Source organism: Lupinus angustifolius, chromosome LG16 (genome assembly GCF_001865875.1).
Source record: "Lupinus angustifolius cultivar Tanjil chromosome LG16, LupAngTanjil_v1.0, whole genome shotgun sequence".
NCBI lineage: Eukaryota > Viridiplantae > Streptophyta > Magnoliopsida > Fabales > Fabaceae > Lupinus > Lupinus angustifolius.
The window spans coordinates 16,734,851-16,749,051 of record NC_032024.1 but is presented as its reverse complement, the minus strand read 5'-3'; the positions used below and the strand labels follow the sequence as shown (position 1 = coordinate 16,749,051).

General features: G+C 31.7%; 2 protein-coding genes and 1 long non-coding RNA gene across 6 annotated transcripts; 1 reads left to right on the top strand and 2 right to left on the bottom strand.

Moving 5' to 3' along the window:
• Positions 2,314-13,919, top strand: LOC109329853 (aspartic proteinase-like). 4 transcript variants are annotated; one of them, XR_002105588.1, is made up of 15 exons: positions 2,314-2,425; positions 3,388-3,757; positions 3,835-3,895; positions 4,034-4,128; positions 4,216-4,328; positions 4,450-4,618; positions 4,717-4,756; positions 4,842-4,906; positions 5,149-5,262; positions 5,494-5,558; positions 5,765-5,918; positions 6,023-6,142; positions 6,650-6,738; positions 7,047-7,276; positions 13,909-13,919. XR_002105588.1 is itself a non-coding variant. In XM_019563716.1 (14 exons), the coding sequence occupies exons 2-14, from the start codon at positions 3,401-3,403 to the stop codon at positions 7,129-7,131; spliced, it is 1,527 nt and encodes a 508-aa protein (XP_019419261.1). In that variant the 5' UTR covers positions 2,314-2,425; positions 3,388-3,400; the 3' UTR covers positions 7,132-7,350. The 4 variants fall into 4 exon arrangements, 3 of the variants coding, with proteins under 3 accessions (XP_019419261.1, XP_019419262.1, XP_019419263.1); XM_019563716.1 differs by lacking the exon at positions 13,909-13,919 and having other exon boundaries at positions 7,047-7,350; XM_019563717.1 differs by lacking the exon at positions 13,909-13,919 and having other exon boundaries at positions 2,340-2,425; positions 3,371-3,757; positions 7,047-7,350.
• LOC109329855 lies at positions 2,640-3,375 on the bottom strand. Its single transcript, XR_002105589.1, has 2 exons — positions 2,818-3,375; positions 2,640-2,731 (listed from the first exon to the last, which is right to left on the bottom strand). It is a non-coding gene; the product is annotated as an uncharacterized LOC109329855 (long non-coding RNA).
• Positions 8,801-12,386, bottom strand: LOC109329854 (G patch domain-containing protein 8). The gene is made up of 8 exons (XM_019563719.1): positions 12,240-12,386; positions 11,362-11,439; positions 11,076-11,271; positions 10,156-10,310; positions 9,761-9,904; positions 9,569-9,672; positions 9,320-9,473; positions 8,801-9,146 (listed from the first exon to the last, which is right to left on the bottom strand). Exons 2-8 carry the CDS (start codon positions 11,431-11,433, stop codon positions 9,057-9,059), a joined length of 915 nt encoding a protein of 304 aa, XP_019419264.1. The 5' UTR covers positions 11,434-11,439; positions 12,240-12,386; the 3' UTR covers positions 8,801-9,056.

Here is a 14,201-nt window from a genome sequence, read left to right as displayed (position 1 = left end):
GATAAATCTTGTTCAAATTAAAAATATATAAATATATATGTGATATTATTATTTTTCAAAATTTAATGTTAAAAATACATTATTAAAAAAATTCATAAAGTAAGGTCCATTTTTATTTGTGTCACATTCTGTCAAATGTAGAGGCATGGGTCGAGTTGGATGTAATGAGCATTAACCTTCAATCTTAAACATTCATCTTATTATATTTTGGACTCAAGCTAAAGTCTAGGTTTGAAGGGTAGTCCGACCTCAAATGTCAATTAGACACTTCTAAACCCGAACTCAACATTAGACTGATTAAATATAATGCATTCTCATTTTAAATAAAATATTCTCAATATTACTTATTACTATAGATATGTAATTTGACACATGAAATCAAATATGTGTAGATATTTTGTTAATCATTTAAATGTAGGTATATATTATGACAAATTAGAGAATTTATATGAAATGTACACATTGTTATTATAAATCATTTGTTGATTTTTTTTTAAATAACCAGCAAAAACAATTGAAAAATATAATTAAAAATACAAAAATATATTAGTAGATAAGTTACGTTACAACAAAATGTATTATATATTCTAGACCGAATAAATGTTATTATTCTTTACATAATTGAATAAACACATACAAATATGAGTATGAACAACCATGAGATACACCACATCATATTTGTTTCTTACACAACTCTAATTCTTAGACCTAAATCTTGTCATAGACCTTATGAAACCTGACCATATTCAGGTCTAATCATTATTGTACCAAACTGGGTGAGCTAATTGGATAGAATATGTATGCTTGTGACTTAATCTATTAATTAAAAATATATGCTTGTGACTTAATCTATTAGTAATATCCAACATTTATTTGGTTGATGCAATTTTTAGGGTAAAAAATAATGCATAATTAATCCATCATTTACCATTCATTTATATTAATAGTTGATGCTTAAGTATGAATGATGAATAATATAATTACAATGTAAAAAACTATTATACAATTAGTATATATATTGTTTCACTCTTTTTTTATTATCCGAACAAACTTATAAGTTTAGTTAAATCCAATTGACTTTATAATTATCCTTATCTCTAGATGTGTATATGTATGTTGTCATGATCTAAAGTCTAAACTCTTACTCAACTTTTCTAACAGTGGAATAATTTAAGAATTTAATATATATACACTAACAGTGTAAGTGATTTTTACACTGTCAGTAAATTCGCACCATTCATATGTTTGTTAGTATTGACTTTCAAACAAAAGTATTATAAATCAATGGTGAATGATGTGCCGACAGTGTCAAAAACTTTATACTATTAAACTCATAATTTAATCACATTATTTGCCAAAAATCATTTGGGTACGAGTTTATAATGAAAATAATATATGAATCTTCGATTGCTTAGCTTAAATGAAATAAATTAAATGTCAATGTCTGAATCAACCTTACGCAACATTTAGGAAGATATCAACATATTCTTATTATTTTTGTGCTACCGAATGAGACACCACAACCCATTCAAAATAATTATAATAAGCTACCAACCTTAATTATAAACTTTATTTTCATCTATAAATAATTACAATAATAATTCAACAAATAGAACAAAGCATCTAACAAATAAGTTATATATTTCAACTACTAAAATCATGACATATATCCTATTTACTTATTTTGTATAAAAATATTTCTAAAAACTAAATAAAATAATATATATGTTATATTCTCAGTGACGGGAGAATATAAAATTTTGGTATTAGAAAATACTTTGTTCTCTACGACAAAACTTAATCCTTTTAAATGTTAGTGATAAACGAAATTATTTTTACACTTTTCAAATTAAAATTGGAGGTGTAGTTACCAATTTTAGATTAGTTATCTATCTTAATAATAGGGCTAGGGCAAGATACCTTAACTAAAACCAAAAATTAAAATTTGAGATTTGTAAATTATAATAACAAACTATGAAAACATTTTTATCACTGTATTATATAATTTCTATATTATACTATTTTCCCTCCTGAAAATTCTGAATCACCATATACTTAATGCAATTTATAACTTATACTGAAAATTCAGATTCAGTATTTCTTGTTATATTAAATACATTATTATTTTTAATCAATATATAAAGAACGTTTATCTCTCATCGTTTTTGGTAAGAGTTCCAAACTACTTTTTCAGGAATCGAACATTGGATATTAGGTTAGGACCTTATATTTTAATCAATTATGAAAATAGAATTTCCTCACATTGATAAACATCCATTATTGGTAGAAAACCTTCGAATAAAAAAAGATTCCATTTTTTGTGTGTATATATATTATAGGGTGCAACTGAGTTTTCTTCATTTCTCAGCTTTTGGGACCTTGGTAACACCAACAACATATCTGTTATAGTTTCAATCTTAGAAAGGTTTGATTTTTCCTATGTTTTAATCATCCACTCTATTTGTTTCAACTTTTATTTTTTGTATCATCTGATCTTGAAACATAGTATCTTCAACATATAGTAATCTGTGATTTTTTTTGTTTTAATAGGTTTGAACAATCATGTTATCGTTTTGTGTTCAGTTATCTGTTTAAACATGTTTTTTTCTTCTGTATTTGGCTTTCCTTTTTTATTTTGATGAATCTATTTGTTTTTTTGGAATATGGGTTTTAAGGATCTATATGAAGTTGTAACATTAGTAGAGTGAACTTGTTCTCATAAATTTTCACCCTTTCTTTTTTAATTACCCTTTTGTCTATAGTTCTATATGAACATGAAATTTTGGTGGAGTGAATTTGTTCTCATAAATTTTCAACCTTTTTGTTTTAATTACCCTTTTTGTCTATAGTTATAAGCTTTGTAATCAAGATCTAAGCTATAATTTTTCCTTTCTGCCCCGTTGACCAAATTTGACAAAGGTATTTCTTAGCTGAATGCATATTTTTATGAATTTTGATGTTTTTTGATTATCAAAGGTCAAAACTTTATGATACAAAATGTTATGCTGCTAGGAATAATTAACTAGTTACTTACTAAAAGTTGAATATCAGAGAACAGTTCTATATAATCTTCTTGCTATTTACTTATTATATAATTTGTTTATCTATGACTCAATGCTTTGTCAATGAACATGATTTATGATAGAGCATTATCGTGTCGTTCGATACATGTGGCCGACTCCACCTACTGGGATAAAGGCTTGGTTGTTGTTGTTGTGTATAATTTGTTTATCTATGACACTGGTAGTGTGGGTCGAGGAATGTCGGCTACAAGAGCTTACTGTTTAATTGTTCATTTCCTTCACCGTTGTATGGTTGCTTGCCTTCTGAATAATATTAGGACTATATCGAGTTCAACTTGCTTACACAGATTACCTTTTCCGACAGATTTTCGCTGACCATGGGTTACAAGCAATTGTGCGCGACCTTCTGTTTATTGGCTTTAACGTGTTCCCTACTTCCTTCTTTCTCAAATGGACTTTTGAGAGTTGGTTTGAAGAAGAAACCTCTCGATCTTCAGAGTTTTCATGTGGCTAAAAAGTCGAGAGAAGATCTAAAGTTACGAAGACCAATGATGGGCTTATATGATAAGTATATTGGTACATCGAAGGGTGAAGATATAGTACCTTTGACTAATTATTTGGATGCTCAGTATTTCGGCGAGGTTGGAATTGGTACACCGCCACAGAAATTTACTGTCATATTCGATACTGGTAGTTCGAACCTTTGGGTTCCATCATCTAAGTGCTACTTTTCCGTGAGTTCAACTTAACTTTTGTGTCTTCACCGCCATTTACGTATAAGCGTATTATATTGACTTACATTCTCTTGCAGGTTGCTTGCTATACGCATAACTGGTACAAGGCAAAGAAATCCAAAACATATGCCAAAAATGGTAACGCTGGCTTCTAACCGTCCGTGTCAATCATTGCAGTACTGTGATAAATGCAAACATTAAATTAGAACATTCGGTATGCCGTGTATATATATATTTTGAAGTTTAATATAAGTTTAATTCTGGCTATCAACTCAGGAACGTCGTGTAAAATAAGCTATGGCTCTGGATCAATATCTGGTTTCTTCAGTCAAGATCATGTTAAAGTTGGCAATGTTGTCGTCAAGAATCAGGTGAGTACTTTGTTTACGAGTTTACACTCAATGTAGATTGTACAGATTTGTAGCAATACTTACAAAAGTCATTATTATAAACTGTAGGATTTCATCGAGGCTACCCGAGAAGGAAGTCTTTCCTTTTTGGCAGGGAAGTTTGACGGAATACTCGGGCTTGGCTTTCAGGAGATCTCAATTGAAGATTCTGTGCCAGTATGGTATGTTTTGACATGTCTTTTGTGGTTCCGTACTTCCATCGGTATCTGGTTTCCATGTTTGAGTGAAGTATTGTGAATCCCTTATGTGCCTTTAATATTATGGTCCATTTTTAAATCACAGGTACAATCTTGTGGAACAGAATCTCGTAAGTAAGAAGGTGTTCTCTTTTTGGCTCAATGGGGATCCAAATGCGAAAAAGGGTGGTGAACTAGTATTCGGCGGTGTTGATTCAAAGCACTTCAAAGGAGAACACACTTACGTTCCAGTTACAAGAAGAGGTTACTGGCAGGTCAGTGAAACAAAATTTTGTTCGATCGAGAAGTCTCTTCAATTGTATAATACAATTTCGTCCTGAAAACTGTTAACAACAAATATTCCTTTTTTCAGATTGAAATGGGAGATTTTCTCATTGGAGGTCTTTCAACAGGTAACTTTATTGTTCCTCAACAATATGACACTCTTTATGATTCCGAAGTGTACCTAATTCTGAAATATATCGATGTTATTCATAGGTGTTTGTGAGGGTGGCTGTGCTGTTATCGTGGATTCAGGAACATCTTTGCTTGCTGGTCCAACTGTATGTTCTTCAATCTTTTTCGGGAAAAGAATTTCTTATTGATTATTTGCTTTGAGGTTAAGGAAGACCATCAACAACTCTAAACGAAAAATATTAGGAAGGGTTTAGATCCAATCATTGAAATGGTCTCTTGGAAGATTTTCTTTTTGACAGAACACCACTTTGTCGTTTGTAGTCGGAAAAAGCCTTTGGTTATTGTAGATTTTCATTAATGATCTTTGTTGACTGTTAATTAATTTCAGCCTGTTATTGCTGAAATCAACCATGCTATTGGAGCCGAGGGAGTTCTCAGCGTAGAATGTAAGGATGTCGTTTCTCAATACGGAGAGTTGATATGGGATCTCTTAGTATCAGGGGTAAGCTTTCCTTCCTTCTATGAAAAGCAATGTTTTAAAAACATGAAGATTAATCTGGCAAGACCTCCACCAGGTCATGGTTCATCGGACTAATTTTATGGTTAAGCCGATTTTGACAGAATCGGAGACATTGGCAGTTCATGGTCTAACCGGTTCTGGTTTTTAAAAAACTGCTATTGTGGCCCCTGATATTTCCCATTTATGACCTAAATGAACGATATTGATATATAGGTGAAACCTGGTGATGTATGTTCGCAAGTTGGATTATGCGCTTTCAAGAAGGATCTATCTGAGAGGTTAGTATGTACTTCCATGCGTGCCTTTTTCACCATGTTTGTCTCATTGTATGTCAATTTGTGAATATTTTGAAGATCCTTTACAATTACTAGTTGATTAATTTATTCTTTTGCCATTGGGAGAGTTAAGACCTTGACATGAATAACATAATTTGCTTGCGCCGAAACAGACCTCAAAATTTACTTCGAATTCTATAATTGTGCAGCGCTGGAATTGAGATGGTAACTGAAAAGGAGACAGAGTCGAAAACTAGAGGAGATACTCCTTTGTGTTCGTCTTGTCAAATGCTTGTGATTTGGATCCAGAATCAACTAAAGCAAAAGAACACTAAGGAAAGAGTGTTCAGCTATGTGAACCAAGTAAGCCCTTAAAATCATTCGGTCCACAAACCGAAGTTGTATTTTATGTAGTGTATGGATTATGTTGCAGACATATATTTAGTGTTTGTTTTGATCATTGGCAGCTATGTGAGAGCCTGCCAAGTCCAGCTGGAGAGTCGGTGATAAGCTGCGATAGTCTTTCTCGGATGCCAAACATTACGTTCACTATCGGAGATAAACCTTTTGTCCTCACACCAGATCAGGTTAGCATTTCACCTTCTGATAAAATGAAATTTCATTCTCGACTCGGAAGATGATTATACTCCCAGAAATGTATTGCAAGTGTAAAATTAACATCAGGGTTTAGACTTTAGGGAGACTCTCCAGGCCTACACAATGTTGGGAACACTTTGGCTTTTAAATAAAACTATTGAATTGTTGGAAGTTCAAAGAAAGAAAGATATAGTGATTACATTCCAAAAGATGAGGGTTAGTTTCGGAATATCGGTGATAGGTTTAAATATTGGAGACAGTCTCATTGCTTGCAAAGGTAAAAGGCTATGTGCATATATACCTTCTCCGGATCCTACTAAATTGTAGCTTCGTGCACTAGATGACCGTCATTTAACATTCCAAAAGACGTAGGCACATTCTCGAATCGAATAGCATATTGAACTACAAACTTTGCTGTTATTATCTTTAGATGAAGGCTAACTAGTGATTTTTTTTTGTTTTTGTTTTTATTTTAAAAATGCTTTATGTAATTTCAGTATATTATGAGAACTGGAGAAGGCATTACAGAAGTTTGCCTTAGTGGATTTATTGCTCTTGATGTTCCTGCTCCACGCGGTCCACTCTGGTATGTTACCTTTATTATCTAATGTTTATGAATTTAAAAAAACTGCGGTTGCAGTCATTACGACGCAGATTGCGGCGTGAAACTTTTGTGATTAAAAAAATGATTTTGAATTTAATGCGGCCCGCAGCCCGATTGTGGTCTAATGCAGTTGTATTGACTCTAGATGCGGTCGTATTATTGTGATTCAATATCACACTGCAATTGTATGGTGATACAGTTGTGGAAGTTACCGTAACTGCAATATTGTGGCCGCAGTAAGTGATGTGATCCGTAATTTGATACGATGATATACTTGTATATCCTTGCAGGATTCTTGGTGATGTTTTCATGAGGGTATATCACACAGTTTTTGACTATGGGAATGCCCAAGTTGGTTTTGCTCTAGCTGCCTAACTCACTTCCAAAGAAGACTAAGTGCATTTTAATAAATGTTGTGTAAAGAAGATGTTATAACATATAAATACTAATACTCAGGTTGAGTCTGTGTATTCATAAATGTATTTATTTATGCATTTGAAAGTATACACTTGGAAGTGATGTGTGTGTTTACATGGAAGACCCATGTTTATATCCTTCTGTGTAAACCAGCTTTATACTCTTCTTTCCCCCTTTGTAATTTTACTATACTTTAAATGTGTTAAATACTAATGCTGATAGCAATAGAATGCATGAACTTTATCCACTTAGCTTCTATGGTCCATCATGCTTTAACACGTAGAAGTGAGAACAAAAATTATGAGAACCATAAGTTTGGCCCTACAACCAATCATGGATGGTCAGGATTAAAAGTTAGTTATTGGTTACATAATAGTTATGTGTATACATCTTTTAATCTTAACTGTTTAATCATGATCTAATAGTATATATTAAGTGTTCTCATTTCTCATAATAGTGTATTGTTTTCATCATGAGAAGCTCTGTATGTATATATATATATAAGGTGGAATAATTTGTCTCTAAAATATTTATTCCATGGGATAGACATGTTGGTCCTTCTGTAATTTTCCATAGGCCAACTCATTCTTATAGACATGTTCACTAAGGTTTGGGATCTTCATATTAGACTCATGTTTGTCTACACATTATTCACTATTTTACTGATCATGTAAAACAATTAAAATGACAACTTATATATAGTAAACTCAAATTAGTATTAACAACGTGTTGGTTTAGTGATGTAAGACTCTACTAGATATTTAAAGTGATCAAAATGTCAATAGTTTAATTCTTGTGAGTGACACTTGTTAAAATGAGTAACCACGCACATTATAAATGATTAATTTTTTACCCATATGATGAAGAATACTCTTAGTAGTACCAAAAGAACTCAAATCAGTGGACAAGGAAGGTAAGGAAGATGAGATTAAAGTATCGCCTCATCGAAAATAAGTTGTGATATGTGTTCTATTTGAGCACTTTCTATAAAAACATTTCTAAAAACTAAAAAAAAAATATAACATATGTCATAATTTTAATGGTTGAATAAGATAAGTTATTTCTTAATACAAGAATATTAGTCTTAAATAGTAGAGAAAAGCCTTTAAAGATGTCATTACAAAAAAAAATGGCAGCCTATTACACAAGCCTATAGAGAGTCTTACCTTTACAAACAAACTATTTCCTTCCATAATTTAAAATATTAAACCATTACCTTAATATCACAAGACATATTTCCCTCTTTTAAATACACAAAGATAAATATCGTATTAGTTTATAGCATCTCCAATAAAGAATAACGTTTTCATTCTTATTTGGGTCTCATATATTATTTTATAATTTATTACAATTCTTTATGAAATAAGAACTTTTTCCTCACAATGACAAACATCATTCTTATTGTTATTTGAATCCCACAACATCTACATTTTTCCACAACATCTACCTCTCTCCTCACTTTACTTTGGTTAAGAACAACCAATAATTGTTCTTCAACAAAAGTCAAGAAATAAGAATGACAAGTGAAAAACAAAGTAAGAATGTTCTTATTCCGTTAAGAATAATCTGGGTTGCTCTTACATCCATCTTGGTGAGTATTAACCTTGCAACATATACACAAAAAATATAAGGGCTAGCTAGTAATTGTGATTCAAATATCAATGTTGGGTACCATCATCATAGAACTCATGTAAAGCCATAAATATAATAATCCTTACACACATAACACTCTCATATTGATAATTCTCCAAATCATCAAAGACTTCCAAATGATTTCTTCTTAAACCAATGATAGGACAAATTCCAAATAGAAAATGTATAATATAAACCAAAATCAAGGAGATATGTTATCATGCAGACTCAGCTGACAGAGTAAGCTTCCACTATTCTTCGTCGCTATCATTGCCGAATACTGAGGATATAGGAACCTTTTCCTTCTTTGCAACATTATGCTTCTTGGCACCAAAAGAGATCTAGCATAATTGAGAAGAAAATAACTAATGGGGTTAGCATATTTATATTTTGACACAAAAATCTGAACTCTGTATAATGTAAGAATGCAAAAACAACATTAAATTGATGTCAGGGGTGAACAATAAAAACTTGATTTTGAAAAGAGCAACATCGAGTTTTGACCAGTATGTACCTTGGAAACGCTGCTTTTAGAAGAAAACCCAAACTTCAAAGTATTTCGCTGCTCCTGATCCGTAAGTGCGGTAGCTGTTTTAGATTCAGAGGAAACAGGTGCAGATCCAGACTCTTGCTGGAGTTGAAGTTGTTGCTGCTTTTGAGCATCAGCACTGATTGACATTAACATATTGGAAAGAAGGCGTTACGGTGAGGGGGCTAAAAAGTAAAAAAAAAAAGTGTTTCAGGTGTAAGAGTAGAAGGATACATTTGAGCGAACTTAGCCATTTCTCTCTCTTGACGCTGCTGTTCTCGCTTTTGTCTATCATCCCGGCTACTACTACCATGCATCTCCTTCATTTGTTTGAAACGCTGCATTCCACATCGAGGATTTTGCATTAGGAGGAAAAAAATTGAGCCAATTTGAGTATCAAGTTAGAAAAGGCAGAATTGAATATACCTTTCTGTGATTGTGATCATAAGAGCTCAAGTGTGCTTCAAACTCCATTGCCAATTTGTATTGCTTGTTGCAGAGATCACAATAAAACACCTTTCGGATTTCTTTCACCTCGGTTTGAATTTTTTGCTCACGTTCAGCTAATACCTGAATTTTCATAAGGTGCACGAAGCAGGCAGAAGAAGCCACCAGGTAATAAAAACTGCAGGAAATTCTCAAGACCGTCCAAAGTTGATGGTTCCTTATGATATACCAATCCGGTCAAAAGACATGTAAATATGACATATTTTGCTTTCTGATACTAGGTGCAGGTTTGAGAAAACGTAAAACATCAACCTCAACACTACTATATGGTTTATGCACTAAGAGCAGCTACAAAGGAGTTATATAAATCATACCTCCCGCTTCTTCACATGCTCCTCTGTCTCCTCCAACTCAATTTCAAGTTTTTTTCGCTGGACATTTTCCTCTGCGGTGAAAAAATCGTCTTCTTCTTGTTTACCAACCCCCAATCTTGGATCCCTGATCCCAGATTTTATTGGCTCGGTGATTCCTGCACACAAGTCCAGAAGTACAATTTTAAAACCAAGATAAAGCATTTGAAGTCAAGGAGAACACCAAAATCAAATAACTCACAGCAAAATCATCAAACATTTTAAACATAAAAAAAATTACACCGAAAGAAAAATAGAAAATGAACTAGTTGCCAAAATGCTCTGTTACAGTGAGAGGTAAGTTCAAGCATGCTGTTAATCCAATTCGCTAAATTAAATAATCAAGCAGTTAACTAGAGAAAAATATAACTCTTCTCCAAAAAAGGCTTGTGCTAATACTATGCAGGCATTAACTAGGGTGCTAAAGGTTAAATTAAGAACTATTCTTACGTATACAAATTAAAGTCAATATATACTTCAAAAAACAAAACTACAATAGTCATTTCCACTCTTCATACAAACTACTATACGTTGATATATATCAGATATCACAATTATACATGACTAAGAAAAACACCTGCCAGCCCATCAGCCCCAAAAATGAGACAGAACTCGTGCTAAATAGTTTTTCTTCCATTTTCCCCACAATTTAGGAAATGGGGTGACGGGAAGAAAGTTTAAGTATGTAAAGGAAGGTTCAAACAACACTAAGGAGGCACAGAAGGGGGTGCACATAAGAGAAGGTGTGATACTTAAAATTAGTCAGGGATAACTCATGCAACAAACCAGAAGCTAAAACAATGGCCAAATGCATTAATGTTAAAGTTCATTGAAGAAAAGAACGAATCGATAAATATTGAAGAAGGTGATAACACGGTACAAACCTTGCTCATCCTTCCCAAGACCCTTTCCTTTCCAACCCATCTTTTGGAGAAGCTTAAAGCCAATATTAGATGATGATAACTGTGTGTCCAAAGATGCTTGTTCTACATTTTCCAGATCAACATTTTCTGTTGGCCTGTGATTGATTGGCAAACGAAAATCCTCCGAAAAATCATCAATAAGGGAGTCCTGATATGCCTGTGAAGTAGCAAGATATATACGAGTCAACATCTTCACGAGAAGAGCACATCACTTAATTGCCAAATACTATAAGAAATTAAGAATTACCTGATCCTTTTTAGATTGCTTCCTGTCATGGCCACCAGTTTCATGCCTACCATTGGTCCATCTATAGTTCATATTTATCTACCAAATTCCCAATAAGAAAGCGTAAGATGTAAAAATTTCTTCATCCAAAGAACAGGTGCAGTATTCACTTGATTCAGGTCTCAAAAAAACAAAAAAGAAGAACATTCATGAACCCAACATTAACTAACACATACAACAACAAAACAACAACAGCAACCAAGCCCTTATCCTACTAGGTGGGGTCGGATACATGGATCCAACGACGACATAATACTCTATCATAAATCATGTTCAAACATCAACTAACACATAACATATTAACCTCCCTTAAGATTTAGATTTGACTTAATTACACTCGACACCTCTCTTTTGTTTCAAAAGCTACACTTGTGTCTCACATTAGTGTGATCTCGATTATCAACCTCTCAGAGAAACTAAGTATAATGATGAAAATAAAATTGAAGGAAAATTGATGTAATTTATAAAACAAAAAGGTTCTGAATGTAATGGTTAAACTAAAGCTCAACTATATTAAGTGCACATGATGGTAAAAACGCTATGATGATGATTATAACGCAGAAGGCACTTATCAAGTAAACATATTCATAACACTAGAATCATCAAATTCTAAAAATTAAACAAGAACAATACATGTTATATGCATGAAATCCAAGTAACATAGAATTCAATTAACTAACCTACCCACGTTAAAAAGTTATTACTTTTGAATACCCTTTTGAAATTTAATCAAAACCCAACAGATAAATTGGTTGGAAAAAACACAATACAAATCAGATTCAGTAAACCCTAAAACAAAAATTAGGGCATAGCATAATAAAATTAGTTTAATTCAATACCTTAATAAAAGTAAAACGAACTCAAGTTCTGGGAAAACAACTCTGCTTGGATCTCGCGATTGTTAGAATTCAACGCACAGTCTTCAGCACGGGATTTTGAGGTGATTAAAGGAATCAATAAACCCTGCAAAAGGAACAAAAACGAATATATATATATATAGATATATATATATATATATATATATATAATATTTAAATGTATATTTTTATTTTATAAGTAAAAAAAAAGTTTGATTTTTAGATTTAATATCTATACAATGACCCTGTGTTTTTTTTACAGCAAATCTCTATCACTTTTAACTATTATTGATTTTCAAACAAAATATTATAAATTAATGACAAATTATATGCTGACAGTAAAAAACTTTACAACTGCTAGTACACAAATTTTAAACTCTTTGGATTTTTTGGCAATGGTACTAAAAAAGAGAAGAAAAAAAATAGAAGTGGTCCATAGATAATGGATTTTTTGGTTGGGTCTCCAAACCATTTTTTATTGTTTGGGCTTTTACACTTTTGCCGAATGATCTTGCAATTTTTTTGTATAAGTCGAGAATTATAAGACATGTCAATTTAACTATTTAAGGGACTTGTTAAATTAGAGATTATAATGTAGACATTTTTCTGAAAATCATTTTTAAGCAAATAGAAATACATGATTATTTTTGGTCAATTAATTCCATTGATTGAGTTATAATATAATCACTACTAATTTCTTGCCTAATACATCTATTATCATGGTTGATTATAAATCAATGATTTGTCATATATGTACAGAATAATATTATCATGGTAAAATACTTTACAGAAGTGTTTTAACTTGAACTAACTAAAGAGAAATAAAATTATCCACTAAAGAGTTTTATATATGAGTAAAATATTGTCTTTGTATTATTTATTACTCATGTTTAATCATGATTGACTCTAAAAAATAATAATATTAAATAAATGACAAAACATTAAATTGTGGGTCACACTCCACCAAATCATTAAATATGAGATCACGAGAGATAAAAAAGAAAAACAACAATGGGAGAGAAAGGGACTCACAATTTAATGACTTGTCAAACTATGGTTAGATGTATATAAATATGAGGTGTTGGGGTTATGTTCAAGCAAGTTTTTCTCGCACTATCATCTAATTTAGTAATTCACAAAAGGTGAACTATTTTCACCAACATTCTAGGTCATTATGTTTGGGCTACTCTTTTATGTGATCATTTCTAATAATTGGATCCTTTTCTGTTTTTGAGCACGATACAGTTTTATTGAGAAAGTAGACATAGATCCTCCAAATATAATAGGTCAAATAATTGGAGGATATTAAATAATTTTTCCATATGATAAGTTAGTAATCAGATTTGTCATAGTTTTGTACAAATTCTTCAATGGAAAGGTTTCAATGTAAAACATGAATTTCCTATTTATTTTGCCCTTTTCTAATTTCCGTCAATTAAATATTGGGATGGTAAAATATTGGGGGAAAATAAATTCAATATAAAAGTGATGATAATATTATGATAGATAAATATATACACTAGATAATGTATCATTGTGAATGAATTCAGTAGGAATAATGTTAAAGTAACTCCTATTATGTAAATATGTTAGATTCACATCTTATGTGACTTCAACAAATGTGAGAGATACCTTACGAAGTTATGCTAAGGAAAGATTAAATGAGATGATCCAATTTCTAGAGTTAGGAGGTTAACAAGAAAAATCATCGATAAAACGATTTGGAAAGATTTGAAAATCAAATATACACGATTTATGATAAAATATTATAATGCTTTCGGTCCATATAATCAAGTCTACCTAATAAAATTAATACTTAATTATTATTATACATAAAAGATCTCTTTATCTAAAAATCATAATAACAAAACCAATTCATTCAATCACACAAACTTTCATTCTATTTAAACTCATTTGAATTAAGTGAAAATACATACCATAATT